At 32.4% G+C, this 14,225-nt stretch overlaps 3 protein-coding genes and 2 non-coding genes across 6 annotated transcripts in view; 4 read left to right on the plus strand and 1 right to left on the minus strand.

Annotated features, from left to right (window-relative positions):
• LOC113394793 (uncharacterized) overlaps positions 1–14,225 on the plus strand; it is a 337,088-nt gene that overhangs the window by 159,731 nt on the left and 163,132 nt on the right. The window contains exon 10 of one of the 2 annotated variants that reach the window (XR_010309412.1): positions 750–1,508. Coding sequence is in view for 1 of the 2 variants with exons in the window: in XM_026632215.2 (XP_026488000.1) it covers positions 750–964 (215 nt within the window). In the remaining variant the exon portion in view is untranslated. Of the gene's footprint in view, positions 1–749; positions 2,894–14,225 lie in introns of those variants that run through there. The other variant, XM_026632215.2, reaches the window with a different exon arrangement.
• On the plus strand, positions 4,025–4,096 carry Trnad-guc (transfer RNA aspartic acid (anticodon GUC)). Its single transcript has one exon. It is a non-coding gene; the product is annotated as a tRNA-Asp (tRNA).
• LOC113394779 (SCO-spondin-like) lies at positions 5,646–8,181 on the plus strand. Its single transcript, XM_026632199.2, has 5 exons — positions 5,646–5,712; positions 5,924–6,199; positions 6,700–6,897; positions 7,251–7,457; positions 7,953–8,181. The coding sequence occupies exons 1-5, from the start codon at positions 5,646–5,648 to the stop codon at positions 8,132–8,134; spliced, it is 930 nt and encodes a 309-aa protein (XP_026487984.2). The 3' UTR covers positions 8,135–8,181.
• On the minus strand, positions 9,350–9,421 carry Trnad-guc (transfer RNA aspartic acid (anticodon GUC)). Its single transcript has one exon. It is a non-coding gene; the product is annotated as a tRNA-Asp (tRNA).
• LOC113394798 (N6-adenosine-methyltransferase non-catalytic subunit) lies at positions 9,770–14,120 on the plus strand. The gene is made up of 6 exons (XM_026632227.2): positions 9,770–9,935; positions 10,083–10,247; positions 10,775–10,975; positions 11,570–11,726; positions 12,601–12,910; positions 13,405–14,120. The coding sequence occupies exons 1-6, from the start codon at positions 9,870–9,872 to the stop codon at positions 13,649–13,651; spliced, it is 1,146 nt and encodes a 381-aa protein (XP_026488012.1). The 5' UTR covers positions 9,770–9,869; the 3' UTR covers positions 13,652–14,120.

Genomic DNA, 14,225 nt, shown 5'->3' on the forward strand with positions numbered 1-14,225 from the left:
ATAAAAATAATCAATATTTCGCTTACATTGCAAAGAGATTTAAAAAATATTCCAACGTATAAACCCAATTGAACCTCAAAAACACCTTGATCTAGATATTATTATTAGGTACTGTCAAAGAATATAAACAAAGCGATGAAAACTAAAAAGTTAAACAACATTAATAGTTTCGTAACATACGACCTTATGCGTCGGAGGTATCGATGTACTCGTTAGTTTTAAATTAGTTTGTTTATCTGTTGAACTGTTCAAGATTTATACGATTTTATAACGCTTTTTAAGTTTTAAGTGTCAGTTACCTGGTTTTTATCTTTGTCGCTCATAATGATGTTAATAATCAAATTTATGATATGATATACGACTTAACTTAACTTTAACATTTGTTAAACGAAATAATGCTACAAGAATTATATATTTTTCCTGATAATCAAAGGTTGTTCAGCTTTGATGATTTTCTTATCATAAATGATGTAATTGGACTAGCTAGAGTCACCATATTTGTTGCGAATGGCTTAAAGGTACTTGTCATATCTCCAGGTTTATTGCACAGGTTTTTTATGTATAAGGAATGTTAAAGTTTCCTGATAATCTTTTTATTTTAATTATTTTGGTGTCCATGTAGATATCAAAATATCAAAATCATCAGTGTTTACTATGGGTGGTCGATTTTGACTTGTAGAGTATATGCCGCAGAGGTATGCGATGTTACCTCGCTACCTAAGCGTCTCACAGGCCGTTTAATCTTCCAGGCGAGACGGACTCGTCGGCGCGCCACAGCCACGTGACCAACAAGAGCACGTCGTCGGGCGCGTCCGACACGTCGGACTACATGGAGTCGCTGTCCGTGTCGTCGTTCAGCTCGTGCGACGCGTCGGCCGAGCGCCACGTCACGCGGCCGCGCTCCGGCAAGGAGTACGCCAGCCTCGACCGCGCCGCGCTCGCCGCCGACGCCCACGCCGCCTAGCTCGCCGGCCGCTGTCAAGAGTGGAAATGCAACTGTCATGCGTCAAAACCATCTGTCATTAGTGTCAAATCGTCTGTCAAACGCATACAGCCGTCTTGTTTCCTTGTCCCGAGTTGATTCTCCTCGAGGTAACTTCGTAATGAGTTTTCGTTAGCCATATTTTCAGTCACTTCCGCATCACTACTATCTGTGAATTCATTTAGTTAATTTTGTATTTAAGATCGTTACATTGTGTATTTAAGTATATGCTATTCATCCATATAATAAAATAAATAAATAGTATTAAATTGGCGTATTATTTTGTGAAGAGAATATTTTTTTAAACATAGTGTTGTTATGTGACGTGTTATTGACCTTCGATTCAAAAATTCAAATGTACATATCTCTAGTACATACACAGACAGTCCTTAGAATACATTTGTTCCTATGTAGGTACATAATTAATTGTAGCAAAGAGTTTAATACGAATGAGTTTGTATAGTCCAGACGAATTTAGATATTTTGTAGGGTGCCAAAAATGTTAGCGTGCTTTTAAGAGGGTGTTGTATTATATGAGATGCGAGTCTTATAACGAATAGGGTCATTCATATATCGATATAATATGTAAACAATTTTGAATTGTTTAATATGTATTACCGCGTATCATGTGAAAATAAATGATCAATTACTTAATTTAAATGTAACTTACATATATTTTAATATACGAATAACAAGTTACATATAATATCTTATAGATTAGTTATTAATGTAAGTTTTTGAATAAACTTAGGTACTTAAATTATTTGTGCCTTTATGTACAATGTGTTATCTATTTCGTTTCATGTTACCTTTACATTAAATATATTTCAATTATTTGTACAAAATCTAAATAAAACGAACCAAAAAAAACCGATAAATTTTATTAATGATAATATATATTAAAAAAAAAAGACGCACAGATTATAATTTCGGCCAAAGACTTAATCTTATACAGCCAAAAATAGTTACGTCATTTATTTAAATTTTGTACAAATAAATCTAAACAATAACGCATTTTGCAATATAAAAACATCTATTTGTAACATATATATTTATATGTAAAATAGGTATGGCTAGCAAAATCTTTCATATGTAACATAAGAAAGTAGTAAACTAAATGCCTCCGAAGAAATCTTAAGCAATAGTAATAATATCCATAGAAGTATTCTTGTAAATTGAAATTAAAAAGAATATAATTATAAATTAACTGTACTCGGCCATTTTTATACAGTAAATACTAAATATAGCTTAAAATCCTGCCGGGCTTGGATGTGTATAAATAAATACCTTTTTATATGACGACTAAAAAAACTATTCTCATATTGTAGATTATGTTGATAGGTTTCTGTAGATTTTAGAGGCAAAACTGTGAGCGAAATTGAACATTTTACTTTTAAAATTACAAATTTTTAATAATAATACAAAATTGTTATTATAATTGAATTGCATTGAACGTTTTGTAACTATTTTGCCTCTAAGTTCGTTTCTTGGTGGATTTTTCGTCTAGTCAAAGGTGAACTGGTAGCCATATTTAAAGTTATGACGTAATAACACAAATTGGTGCTCTAATATTTGATTTTTGGCCCAAATGGCCCTGTCGTCGGGCAGATTAAATATATATTGTTTATTTAATGAAATATTTAGTGATTTTTTTTTTAAAGCTCGCATGCAAAAAGACATATTAACAGACATAAATCACTGCACGTTGTCGGTGTAAATAAATATTAGTTTAAATTATTTTACACTTTATTAACTTCCCCTTAACTATGGCTGCCACACACACACGGTTTTGGTTTCCGCACGAGGATTGGTTTTATGTGAAGATGTTGTATTTTCTTATAACTTTACGTTACTGTATATTTCAACTTTGTAGTTTATTGCAACTGAGAGAAAATATAGCGCATTTCAAAGTACTCGTTGTTTAATTTATTTCTTGACCTACATCGTGTTCGCGAGAGTATGCATGCTTTTAGCACGATTCTAATTTCATTTTAGACAACATACTATAACATTTAATATGAATACAAAATATTATATTAAAAATAGATTTGAACATAAAATTTCAATTGCAAGTTTTGACTCAATAGTAGTGCCTTGAAAATTAAATATCGTAAATAAAATACACTAGAGATACAATTTGTTGATAGACTAGTTGGTGTAGATATGAATTAATTATTACACAGTATAAAACAAAGTCGCTTACCGCTGTCTGTCCTTGTGTATGCTTAGATCTTTAAAATTACACAACGGAATTTGATGTGGTTTTTTTTAATAGATAGATTGATTCAAGAGCAAGGTTTATGTGTACAAGGTTTGGGTTTGTAATACATGTACAATATAGTAGAGAAACACAGAATGAATCATAAGTTTAGAGGTGTCTGGAGTTATGTCGTAAATAAACACATTTTTTGCGCTTACATTGCAAACGGTGGCTGAACACTACGAGATAGATTAAAATAATTTACTACTGTATTGTACACCTTAAAAAGGTCTTTAAAAAATACCGGAATGGTATATATCTATCTCTTAGGGATAGCCCATTACAACCATTTTTTATCCTTTACTTTTTACGAGAAATAATGGCTTATTTTCGAAGCGATTTTAAGCAATACAGCAATGGTCCTAATCCAATTAAGTACTTAAATACATTTTGCATTTAATATAAATCAATAAGGCCCTTTACAGCATGTAATTTATATTAATATTTTCGAAGTTATTACAGATTTAAAACGCAGGGACATAGCGGTTTGCATTGTCTAATGACTGAAATACTGTGAAAGTTGTAAATACATTCTGTAGTACCTATATTTAGAATCAGCATTGCACCCGTGCAAAGCCGGGGCGGGTCGCTAGCTGATAATATTATAATTATTTGACTGAGAGTCAAATGTTTGAAGCTATAAGAAGCGTTAAAATTCGTTTACATTGGTATAATGATCGGTGAATCTATAAATATAAATAGTCTATAGACTTATGTTGTCGACTGTAAATGTTGTTTTATATTGTAATTTTAATATGATTATTTCGCTTCACTAATCACAATCCTCGGTAGTATAGTGGTAAGTATCCCCGCCTGTCACGCGGGAGACCGGGGTTCGATTCCCCGCCGTGGAGTTATCATTTTTTTGTTAATACTTTTTTTTAACATATTATTTCTTATTCAACACAGATTTTTAATGAATTAAAGTTTTTGTGTTAAATGTATTATGTCAATATACGAATAATTAAAGTACGGACTACGTTAATTCTATAAAAAAATTTAACATTATATTATTGTTATGGAGATAAATACAAGTATCGGATTTAAATAAAGAAAAAAGACTCAACAATAGTAATCTTCTAATTCAAATAAACCGATACATTTTTAAAATCAAAGATGGATAAAATAGATAATACTATCCGCTAGCACTTACTGAATGAATGGAATTGGACTCAAACCTCAGAACAACGATTTAGACATGGCATTCAAATTAATAAAAAAAATACGTAGCAAAACGTGACTTAATATTATTTATAAGTGTATTGCAATTACACAAAAGTTGCTTTAATTGGTTGATTTTTACTGAATCTCGCTTTTTTTTAGTATTCTAGTATCTTTTAAGTAAGCTAAGGTTAGCTAGGGTCATTTCTTATTTCTTTATAACACGCGTATTCTATTCTAATTTGAAATTAGTAATAATATTCTCACTTTATTGCTATATTAAAATATAAATAGTTTTGAAATGTCTTCTACGCAAAATAAGCCTCTGAGGTAAAAGAGAAGAGGGCGGGTTACATTAAGAAAATTGTTGACCTGCGGCGGCAATACTCAATGTTATCAAGTCGTAACCACAGAAAGCCATCTAAGCATACTTCCTTAGAAGTCGTGTCTCACGCAAACAACATTACACTGAGATCTTACAAAAATATATATGATAGTCGTAATAATTTAATTTTGCCTATAAACCTAGACCCTAGACCCCTAGGTCTTAGATATGATTAGCTCTAATCATTTAATGTATACAGATTAATTGTTCGTCTTATTTAACATTATAACGTATAAGGAAACATGGAAATGAATATTAAATTCAGCCCTTATTTTTGTAATCAAAGTTATTATAGTAAAGGATAATAAATAATACTGTTCGTGCTTTGTTTTTACCGTCAGATATTTAGCGCTTAATGCCGTTTAACTCGATGGCAGAAATGTTTCCTGAAATCGCGAAACAATAGTGTAATTGTTGGATCGTCACATCCAGGTCGTCGCAATCGCATGTCTTTATCTCCTATCCTGCTGCAGTTGTGTGTAAACGCAGCAGTATTTTGGAGGGCTTCTAAAATATGTACTGTATGTATAATTATGTCGATAAATTTACTACTTATATGTAAAGTTATTTTTTAGCAAAATGACAGAATATATATAATACCTCAATCATCAACAAACCAAAAAATAAACCTTAATCAATAAAGTACTTAGCAGTATATAATGTTTGGAATAGTTCTTAAAGGTAACGTTAGGCAAACGTTTTTATACCTTTTGAAAAAAAAAGCCAGATTTAAACACGGGTATTCCGCCGATTGTCAGCAGGCGTGGTTATGTTCCGAATAAGCCGCTCCGCTACGCTACTGCGATTTTCCGATGCGTGTAATGTGTCATTTTAGTCAGAACCAAGAGAAAGCCAACATGAATATGAACACGTACATTTGTTTGAGTGTTGTCTTTTATAATGTCGTTATTGGAAATATTGCTAGTAAGTAAATATTTTTATTTAAACAAGTAATAAATATATTATTAGTTTATAATTTTATCGTCTTTTTTATCGATTGGTTGAGAAAAGAGGAACAGCGTCCATGTCCCCTGGATGACATTAAATTTAAATAAATACATTATTCGTAAAAGACTTCTTTGGAGTTAATTTTAATATTATATATTACTATATTTTACATTTTCATTTCACACAGACGAAGTAGAAATGAAACAAAATACAGCAGGAAAATCAAAAATCAACATAACATTACAAAAAGTGGAACGAAATTACTCAGATAATATAACTTATGATTGCTCCCGAAATGAGGTTTTCAAACTCTGCGAATCTTGTAACGAGTCTTGTGAAAATGGCACAAATGTATGTACAGAACCCTGGGGTGGATGTTTCTGTGATAAAAAATCGACGGAAGACAAATATAACCAATGTTTCAAATACGAAGAATGTTCTCGACTAAAAAGGAACGATTTTCGTGCGTATTCATTTTTGAAGTTATTTCAACAATTTACATTGTAATTTTTTTAACTAATATTATTTCAATTCTACATATTCTAAACATGTCTTCTTACGTGAGTAAACAATAATAATGAAAATAAGATTTACGATAAACGTTCTTACGTATAAAATTGACTACAAAAGACGTCGTTTTGATTCTTGAACTATTTAATTATATGTATGTGAGGTACATGTATACAATTTCACACGTAAGCACCTACAATTTTTTCCCAATTGTTTTGTTCCCGTCGAACAAAACTTATGAAGCAAAGAATATTATGAACCTCGTCTGTTGTAGAAATTACAGAGGAGGTAGTTCTTTATATAATTCAGTAACATAATTTGGAAAACAAAACCCAAAAATCGTTCTCTGGCAAAGGAAATTTTGTGATATCCGTACCTTGGCTTCTCCAACTTAACAGGCTTCCATTTACAATTCGCCATAACGAGATAACAAGAAAATATATCGTATTGCAGCTGTAACCGAACTTCCTCTACCATACGAGTTGGCATGTGGCGCCCACCAGGTGTACAGCTCTTGCAGGAGATGTGATAAAACATGCTCAGACCCAAACCCACCTTGTAACAGTAGCTGTATCGCCGGCTGCTTCTGTGATGATGGCTATCTGAAAGCACCAGATGGACAATGCATCTTGTTAAAGAATTGCCCCCAAGGTCTAATATTTTACTACAGTATTATTTTATTTGATGTAATATTTGTATATCCATATGTATACTTAAAGCCCTTTTAAACATTTTATTCGGATTTTAACTCATCAGTCAACTTTAACTAATCAAGACCACGACAGATGCAACTCTAATAAAATTTTATGTTATCAATAATGCTATATACAATGATATTTCCTGGACATAGAAATATTATATTTACTTCTAGTATATTGGTTATCGGTTTGTTTTATTTTTATAAAGCCAAGTACCGACTTAATGTGGGCTTATAGTGATCAGCAATTATTTTTCAAAACGTTTAACACGATATACTTTTGGAAAAAATAGTAGTTATTTCGTAGCTGTAATAACGATTGGCAGCAACGAGCCGTCTATAGACGAATGCCTGCCCGACGAAGTGTTCGTCTGGTGCGGCTGGTGTGAAGGGAGCTGTTCCGAGCCGACACCACAATGCCCAGAGACTACGTGCACACAAGGATGTCTATGCCGACCGCCACTATTGCGTCATTATTCTGGCCTTTGTGTTGAAGAAAAGGATTGTCTTCCTCGTATGTATTTGTAACGTGGATTAATTTAACTACTCAATTATTTTATTACTTTTTGCCTCGATGATCGGAATTGCGTGTTAGAGTAGGGTCTACGTCGGAAAAGCCCCGACGCCTGGGGCTTAAAAGATAGGGCGTACCCCTCGTGCCGTGGACGTGTGAGATGGGGTTTCATGTTTCCTATTTCAAACAGACCTGACGAGGACGTCAGCCGGGATGATAGATCCCACATACTCTCCGATCTATATCGAATTCAACCATCGCAGTGGTTTTAGTGGGTATGCATCCCATATAACCAAGGTTTACCTGACTAGATTACCTAAATTTTATTTATTGTAAAATTTGTATCTCCACATATACGAGTATGTAGTTCGTGCATTTAGTGCACCTTAATTCGTATCTTATATTTTAGTGTGCCCGCAATTTTTATTACGAGGCAGAATCACACCTCTTCAATTTATTTTTAATATAAAATATCAACTATTTTATTGTTTACAGGAAAATGTCCATATTCTAACGAGGAGTACACATGTCATTACGGTTGTGAAGCGAGATGTAACGCGCATGCGTGCACGCGCCCGCGCCGCTGTCATCTTGGATGCCACTGTAAGCGCGGCCTGTTTAGAAATGAAAAGGGAAAATGCGTGCCAGCCAATGAATGCTCGAAACAAAACAATTAAACCATATTATATTGAATAAAGCTTATGTTTTAATTTGATACAAATAATTATGTTGTTTTAGTAGATTGAGACACACAAATCTCCAACTTTCCTTTCATCGGGCTTAAGTTTAATCCCCATAAAATTTCATACAAATAAATTGAGTGCCTTAGTCGTGAAAGCGTAACATACAAAGTTACTTTCGCATATATGTATTTTATAGTACTAGCTGAACTGAAGCTGATAATCATAAAACTTCACCTATAGCCCACAAACTGTCCCTACATTTTCCTCCTCGAGGGTGAACTAAAAAAAGTAGCCAATGTCTTTCCTCAGGACTCAAAATCCATACGAAATTTCATCTAAACCAGTTCACCGATTTGAACATGAAAAGGCAACAGACAGAGTTACTTCCGCATTTATAATATTAGTACAGATGGTACACTCAAGTGTAACAAAATATAATTCATATAAATTTACTTTAATAGTATCTTACTATTAATTTTTTAAACGGCAAAGAAGTTAATATCCTGTGCAAACGCCTAGAAAAATTAAAACTAGCTACTGTATCTAGGTACTATATCTATATTTGTATAAAACGAAGTGTTATATGTTTTCTGTATACCTGACAGCTTTAAAATGCAAAATTACATGATAAGATCATGACGTGAAAGCGTAACAAACTGAATCACTTACGTATTTATAGTATAAGATTAGAATTATGATAAAATTTTTGTGTGCGTTCTGAGTGATGACGCACTTGAATTCCGCACGATAATTACAGTCCAGGTATTTGCGGGACCGAACCATTTTAGTCCCGCTGGATACAGGTATTTGCAGGAATCAGCAGGGTGCATGTACTCGTAGACCTCGGAAATCAATAGCAATAAAGACCTATTAGACCTCGTTTTCATGGTTTTCATTTTTACAAACTGCTATCACTCCCACTGTCACCAGCAATTTAAGCGCTCTACACCATAGACGCGAGCGTAAATATTGACTCAAATATTATAATTCGACCCTAAGTTGCTATTATATCCTATGCTAGTCTGAACTAAGTAAATCTGATTTTGAAATCGTATCTATAAAATATGTATATAGAATTTAATTAATAATTTATATTTCCTCACAAAGGTATTTTAAAATAATATTGTGCTATTTCATTTTTATTAAGATGATCAGTATACAATAAAAAAATATAGTATCGAAATATGTTTTTATCGAAAAAAAAGATAACTCCACGGCGGGGAATCGAACCCCGGTCTCCCGCGTGACAGGCGGGGATACTTACCACTATACTACCGAGGATGGTGACTAAAAGATGAAAAATATCGATCTAGTTCTTAAATTATAATAATTATTTTTAATTTATACTGTTACAGTTAAAAAGATAAAAGAAAGTACATTTTCATGCACTCTTTAAAATATAATATAAAAGCTGCATTTATTAAACCTATATTATGTTTAATTCTAAACTATAAATACTTAAAATTAATTTTGGTGTTATAGGTTAGCTAGTTAGATTAGTTATAAAAGGACAACTATATTTTAATCGCTTTACACTCGATTGGTTATTTCATTATTTGATGAAAACTGTTGAACTATATTTTGTTATAGCTACTCTGTCCTGCTGTCACATTCTCACTTAAACTGTCACGACTTGTCAACCTACAAAAGCAAGGACGCTTTAATCACATAACAAAATAACTTCTGCTTCTATGAGTTCTATGTGTACAATCATAATTGTAACGTAAATATGAGTGAAAAATTAAAAGAACTCCGCGAAAGATCTCAAAAACGAAAGAAATTACTGGCCCAAACGGTAAATATGTCACAAATACAATCTTTAGATAATGCCAACGCTGATTTGTATATTTTGTTAAAAAGTGTTACAACAAAAACAATATAACTCGTGGATCATAAGAAAACTATTTAAATAATTTTTTTTTTCATAAAATCTATTTTACAGTTAGGTGTATCAAGCGTAAGCGAACTTCGGCAAGCTTTAGGAGCGTCTTTAGATGTCCTGCCTAAGAAACAAGCTGCTACCGAATTCAGTGCCGATGGAAACGAGAAGCCGGTGCAAAAGGAACCCGATAGTCTTGTTTATACAGATTCCTCTACGTTTTTGAAGGTTTGTTTCATTAAAATACAAAGTTTTTACTACTTATTGTATTATATTTTAAAAAATCATTTAAAATGTTGATATGTAGCAGTTTTGAAATAAATTATTAATTCAAATATTTATTGTAGTAAGAGAGCATTGAAATTGAATAAGTACTTTTAAAATGGAAAACTAATTTAAATAATTATTTATAATTCAATAGTTAAATGACTTATAAACTGAAGCTATAATTGTAAAGTCACATGATATAAATCTGGCTGATCCTTTGCCTGCTACTATACCAATACTAAAAATAGTTCTATCTTAAAACAAGGGACAGAACAATTCTAGTTGTGTATAATATATATATATCTATATATTCACCAATAAAGTTAAAAAATAATACAAACACTTAGTCTAAGCAGATTAAATAAAATATGTGTAATAAGTAATCATTCTAATTAAATGCTTAATATATAAAAAAATATATCTGTATGTGTATATAATACTATAATATAAGATAACAAGATATATAATAGAAATACATTATCTTACAGGGCACGCAGTCATCAAATCCACACAATGATTATTGCCAGCACTTTGTCGACACAGGACAGCGACCACAGAACTTCATACGTGATGTAGGCTTAGCGGATAGGTTTGAGGAGTATCCCAAACTTAGAGAATTAATAAAGTTGAAAGATGAATTAATAGCAAGAACTGCAACTCCTCCTATGTACTTAAAATGTGACCTAAAGGTAAGTTTAAACATAAAACTGTAGACAGAGTTCTGTATTCATTTCACACATATTATGAAAATGAAGACTGTGATTTAAAACCAATGAATTTTTACCACTGGCGGGACTTTGTGCGGGCCTGCTAGGTGAGTACCTACTCACCAGTTAATTTAATATAAATCTGTAGTTTCGTATCAGCCAGTGTAACTGATTCTGGGAACTTTATGGTTGATCATATAGGAAATGGTTGATATTCTTACAGAGTTAGTGTCCATGGGCAAAGTACTTTTACCTTCATATGTAACTTGTTTATTCCTCAGTCTTTGTAAAGTAAATAAGAAAATAATATTAATTTAATTTTAATACTAGTGAAACTTGTATCGGGAACATATTGAAGAAAAAAGATATCTTTTTGCTTCATGTTTCATAGTTATATACAGAAGTTAAGACAGAGGTAACTTTATAAAAAAAAAGTAATTTCCATTCCACTATGAATTTATTTAGATATCCAGGTATTCAGCTTCATAATGGTCAATTTTTATTAATGAAGCAATAACTGCTTTATCTTTTTTTTTTTTTTTATATCTTTTCCGAGTACCAAATTCTAAATTTCAGACCTTCGACCTCAAGTCAATGGGTAGCAAGTTTGATGTGGTTCTGGTGGAGCCTCCATTGGGCGCAGGTTGGCGCTGGCGAGACGTGTTGGCGCTGGAGCTGCATCACATCGCACAGCCCAGGTCCTTTGTATTCCTATGGTGTGGAAGCTCAGAAGGTAATTCATTACATCCAAGTAAATAAAATAAATGAGACCATTTTGCTCGGTTTACAAAAGTGACAAATTAAATAGCAATCCTGCTAAAAGTATGTAACTCATATATAGTTTTATATAGTCTTGTAATGGATGGCATTTCCGTTATATTTTTTTATATTGGTTCAACATTAAAGCTTCTTTCTTTATAATTATATAACTTCTTTATAAAACGTTAAATTTTGGGTAAGAAATTGATAGTAGTCAATTCCCTGACACAATAAATATATATGTTTTAGATCCAGTCTATTACCGATCAACTAGTTAGTTTACCCTATGTTCATTACACAGTATGAAAACGGAGCGAGTCTTCTTTTTCATACCTACGATGACGTCACCCCAGCTAACCTTGAACACCGTTATAAATGGTTTTAAAATGAATTACAGCTATTTCAGCACCAAAATTACTTTTAGGTGGTAGTTGATGACTCGATTTACTACTCTAGAAGAGCAAAATTTATCATTTTTATGTCCTTGACGACATAACTCGGCGATCAAACACCTATTGAAATAGTAGCACGTAAAGTTTATGGAAAGCACAAACATAGAGCCGTCTTGCGGTATCTAACCCACCCTAAATCTATGAATTCGCTCATCAATCATCATCATTTCCTTTTTTGTATTCGTAGTGAACGCGCATTTTACGCGCAGGATATGCAGACAGACTGACTGCTTTCACAGCATAATGCATATTTGGATCGTCTTAGTCTAAAGGCCCTTCCACTATCCATCCCTTTTTAAATATATCTTTTTTTTTCAATTATATTTAAACATAATTCTGATGTCAAAGAAATTTTATTGTTCATTAATATTAACAATACAGTATAATACATGCCAGGTCTTGATATGGGCAGAGAGTGTCTAAAAAAGTGGGGATTCCGTCGCTGCGAAGATATCTGCTGGATTAAAACTAACATCAAGAACCCTGGCCACTCGAAGAATCTGGAACACAATGCTGTATTCCAGAGGACCAAGGAGCATTGTCTTATGGGAATCAAGGGAACTGTAAGGAGATCAGTAGATGGTGACTTCATACATGCTAATGTTGACATTGATTTGATTATATCTGAGGATCCTGAATTTGGAAGTACGGAGAAACCAATTGAGATATTCCATATCATGGAGCACTTTTGTTTGGGACGGAGAAGGTAAATTTAGATTAAGTCATTAAATTATATAAAAACAGATAGACATGATAATATTAATGAGATATACTATTGATTTGCGTAAATTTTTTTTTTTTTTTAAATTACATCTGAAATTTTCTTTATTTTATATATGTCAAACTGCTTTCATCCCCAAGAGACTAACATACTTGTCTATGTTTCCTATTCTTAGGCTTTCTCATTTTTGCAGTTTGAAGTGTTTAGTCTCTTAGTTTGCATAGAGATTTTAGTGTTTTCATTTTTAGAGTTTTTATGTTAATATAAAAAGGTTTTACTATCATTTTTATTTTGTCCTAAAATAGATACAAGACTTTCTTTTTATATTAAATATAGATCAATAGATTGTCAAAAAATAATAATTTGATTATTTATTTGAATTAATTATTTTAAAAATTGCCAATACTTATATAAATAATGTCGCTTGATTTCTTATGTATTCACTTAAGTGTATGTAAATGAATAAAATTTTGTTTCAGAGTACATCTCTTTGGTCGCGATTCCACAATTCGTCCAGGCTGGGTGACCATTGGACACGAACTAACCAACTCAAACTTCAATGCTGAACTGTACGCTTCATACTTTAATGAGGGTCGAGAAACGACCGGTTGCACTGAGAGAATAGAGGCCTTGAGACCCAAAAGTCCACCGAATACTAGTAAAGGTTCGAGGCCCAGGGGGAGAGGTGGGTTCAGAGGCAGAGGTCGGGGAAGAGGTGCGATTTAGCGGTCGCATACGTTCCTTATTAATCGCTTGCTCGTAGACTTTGATTGTGGTATGTTAGATTTAAGCAGTGAAATAACGATCTGGTCACAATGTCTGGAGAGATAAAAGGAATGTCCTTGCAGCGAGGTGAACAGATATTGTGACCGTGTTGTAATATCTTTTATTTTTATATAAATAATATCTATGAATGTTTGCCGAGTTTTATATATTAATTGTAAATTGTCCACTGTACTTTTGTTCATGTTAAAATATTTGTGAATTGTTACTTTTTAATAGACAAGCAATTAAAGTATATTGTAAGAAAATATATTATCAACTGTGAAGTAAAATTTTACAACTATGAAATATTAAAATCCAATTAAATTATCTACGGTTAAAGTGATGTCTCGCTGTAGACCGTTACATTATATACCAACTCGAAATATCTGTATAATTGAGTATTTTTAAATAAAAAAATATATATATTTTACGTGGTTCTTTATTTACAAATTTGAAAGATCTCCCTCCATAGTTTGATGTTTTTATTTTATAGTGTTGTCATTTTGAAGTAGATACATTACCGTCTTTACCATAA

Source organism: Vanessa tameamea, chromosome 17 (assembly GCF_037043105.1).
Source record: "Vanessa tameamea isolate UH-Manoa-2023 chromosome 17, ilVanTame1 primary haplotype, whole genome shotgun sequence".
NCBI classification, from domain to species: Eukaryota; Metazoa; Arthropoda; class Insecta; order Lepidoptera; family Nymphalidae; genus Vanessa; species Vanessa tameamea.

Coding starts and splice junctions, on each gene's coding strand:
- LOC113394779 (XM_026632199.2), top strand. CDS start 5,646: ATGAATATGAACACGTACATTTGTTTGAGTGTTGTCTTTTATAATGTC. Junction 6,200..6,699: donor ACTAAAAAGGAACGATTTTC/GTGCGTATTCAT, acceptor ATCGTATTGCAG/CTGTAACCGAACTTCCTCTA. Junction 7,458..7,952: donor AGAAAAGGATTGTCTTCCTC/GTATGTATTTGT, acceptor TATTGTTTACAG/GAAAATGTCCATATTCTAAC.
- LOC113394798 (XM_026632227.2), top strand. CDS start 9,870: ATGAGTGAAAAATTAAAAGAACTCCGCGAAAGATCTCAAAAACGAAAG. Junction 10,248..10,774: donor ATTCCTCTACGTTTTTGAAG/GTTTGTTTCATT, acceptor ATTATCTTACAG/GGCACGCAGTCATCAAATCC. Junction 12,911..13,404: donor TTTTGTTTGGGACGGAGAAG/GTAAATTTAGAT, acceptor ATTTTGTTTCAG/AGTACATCTCTTTGGTCGCG.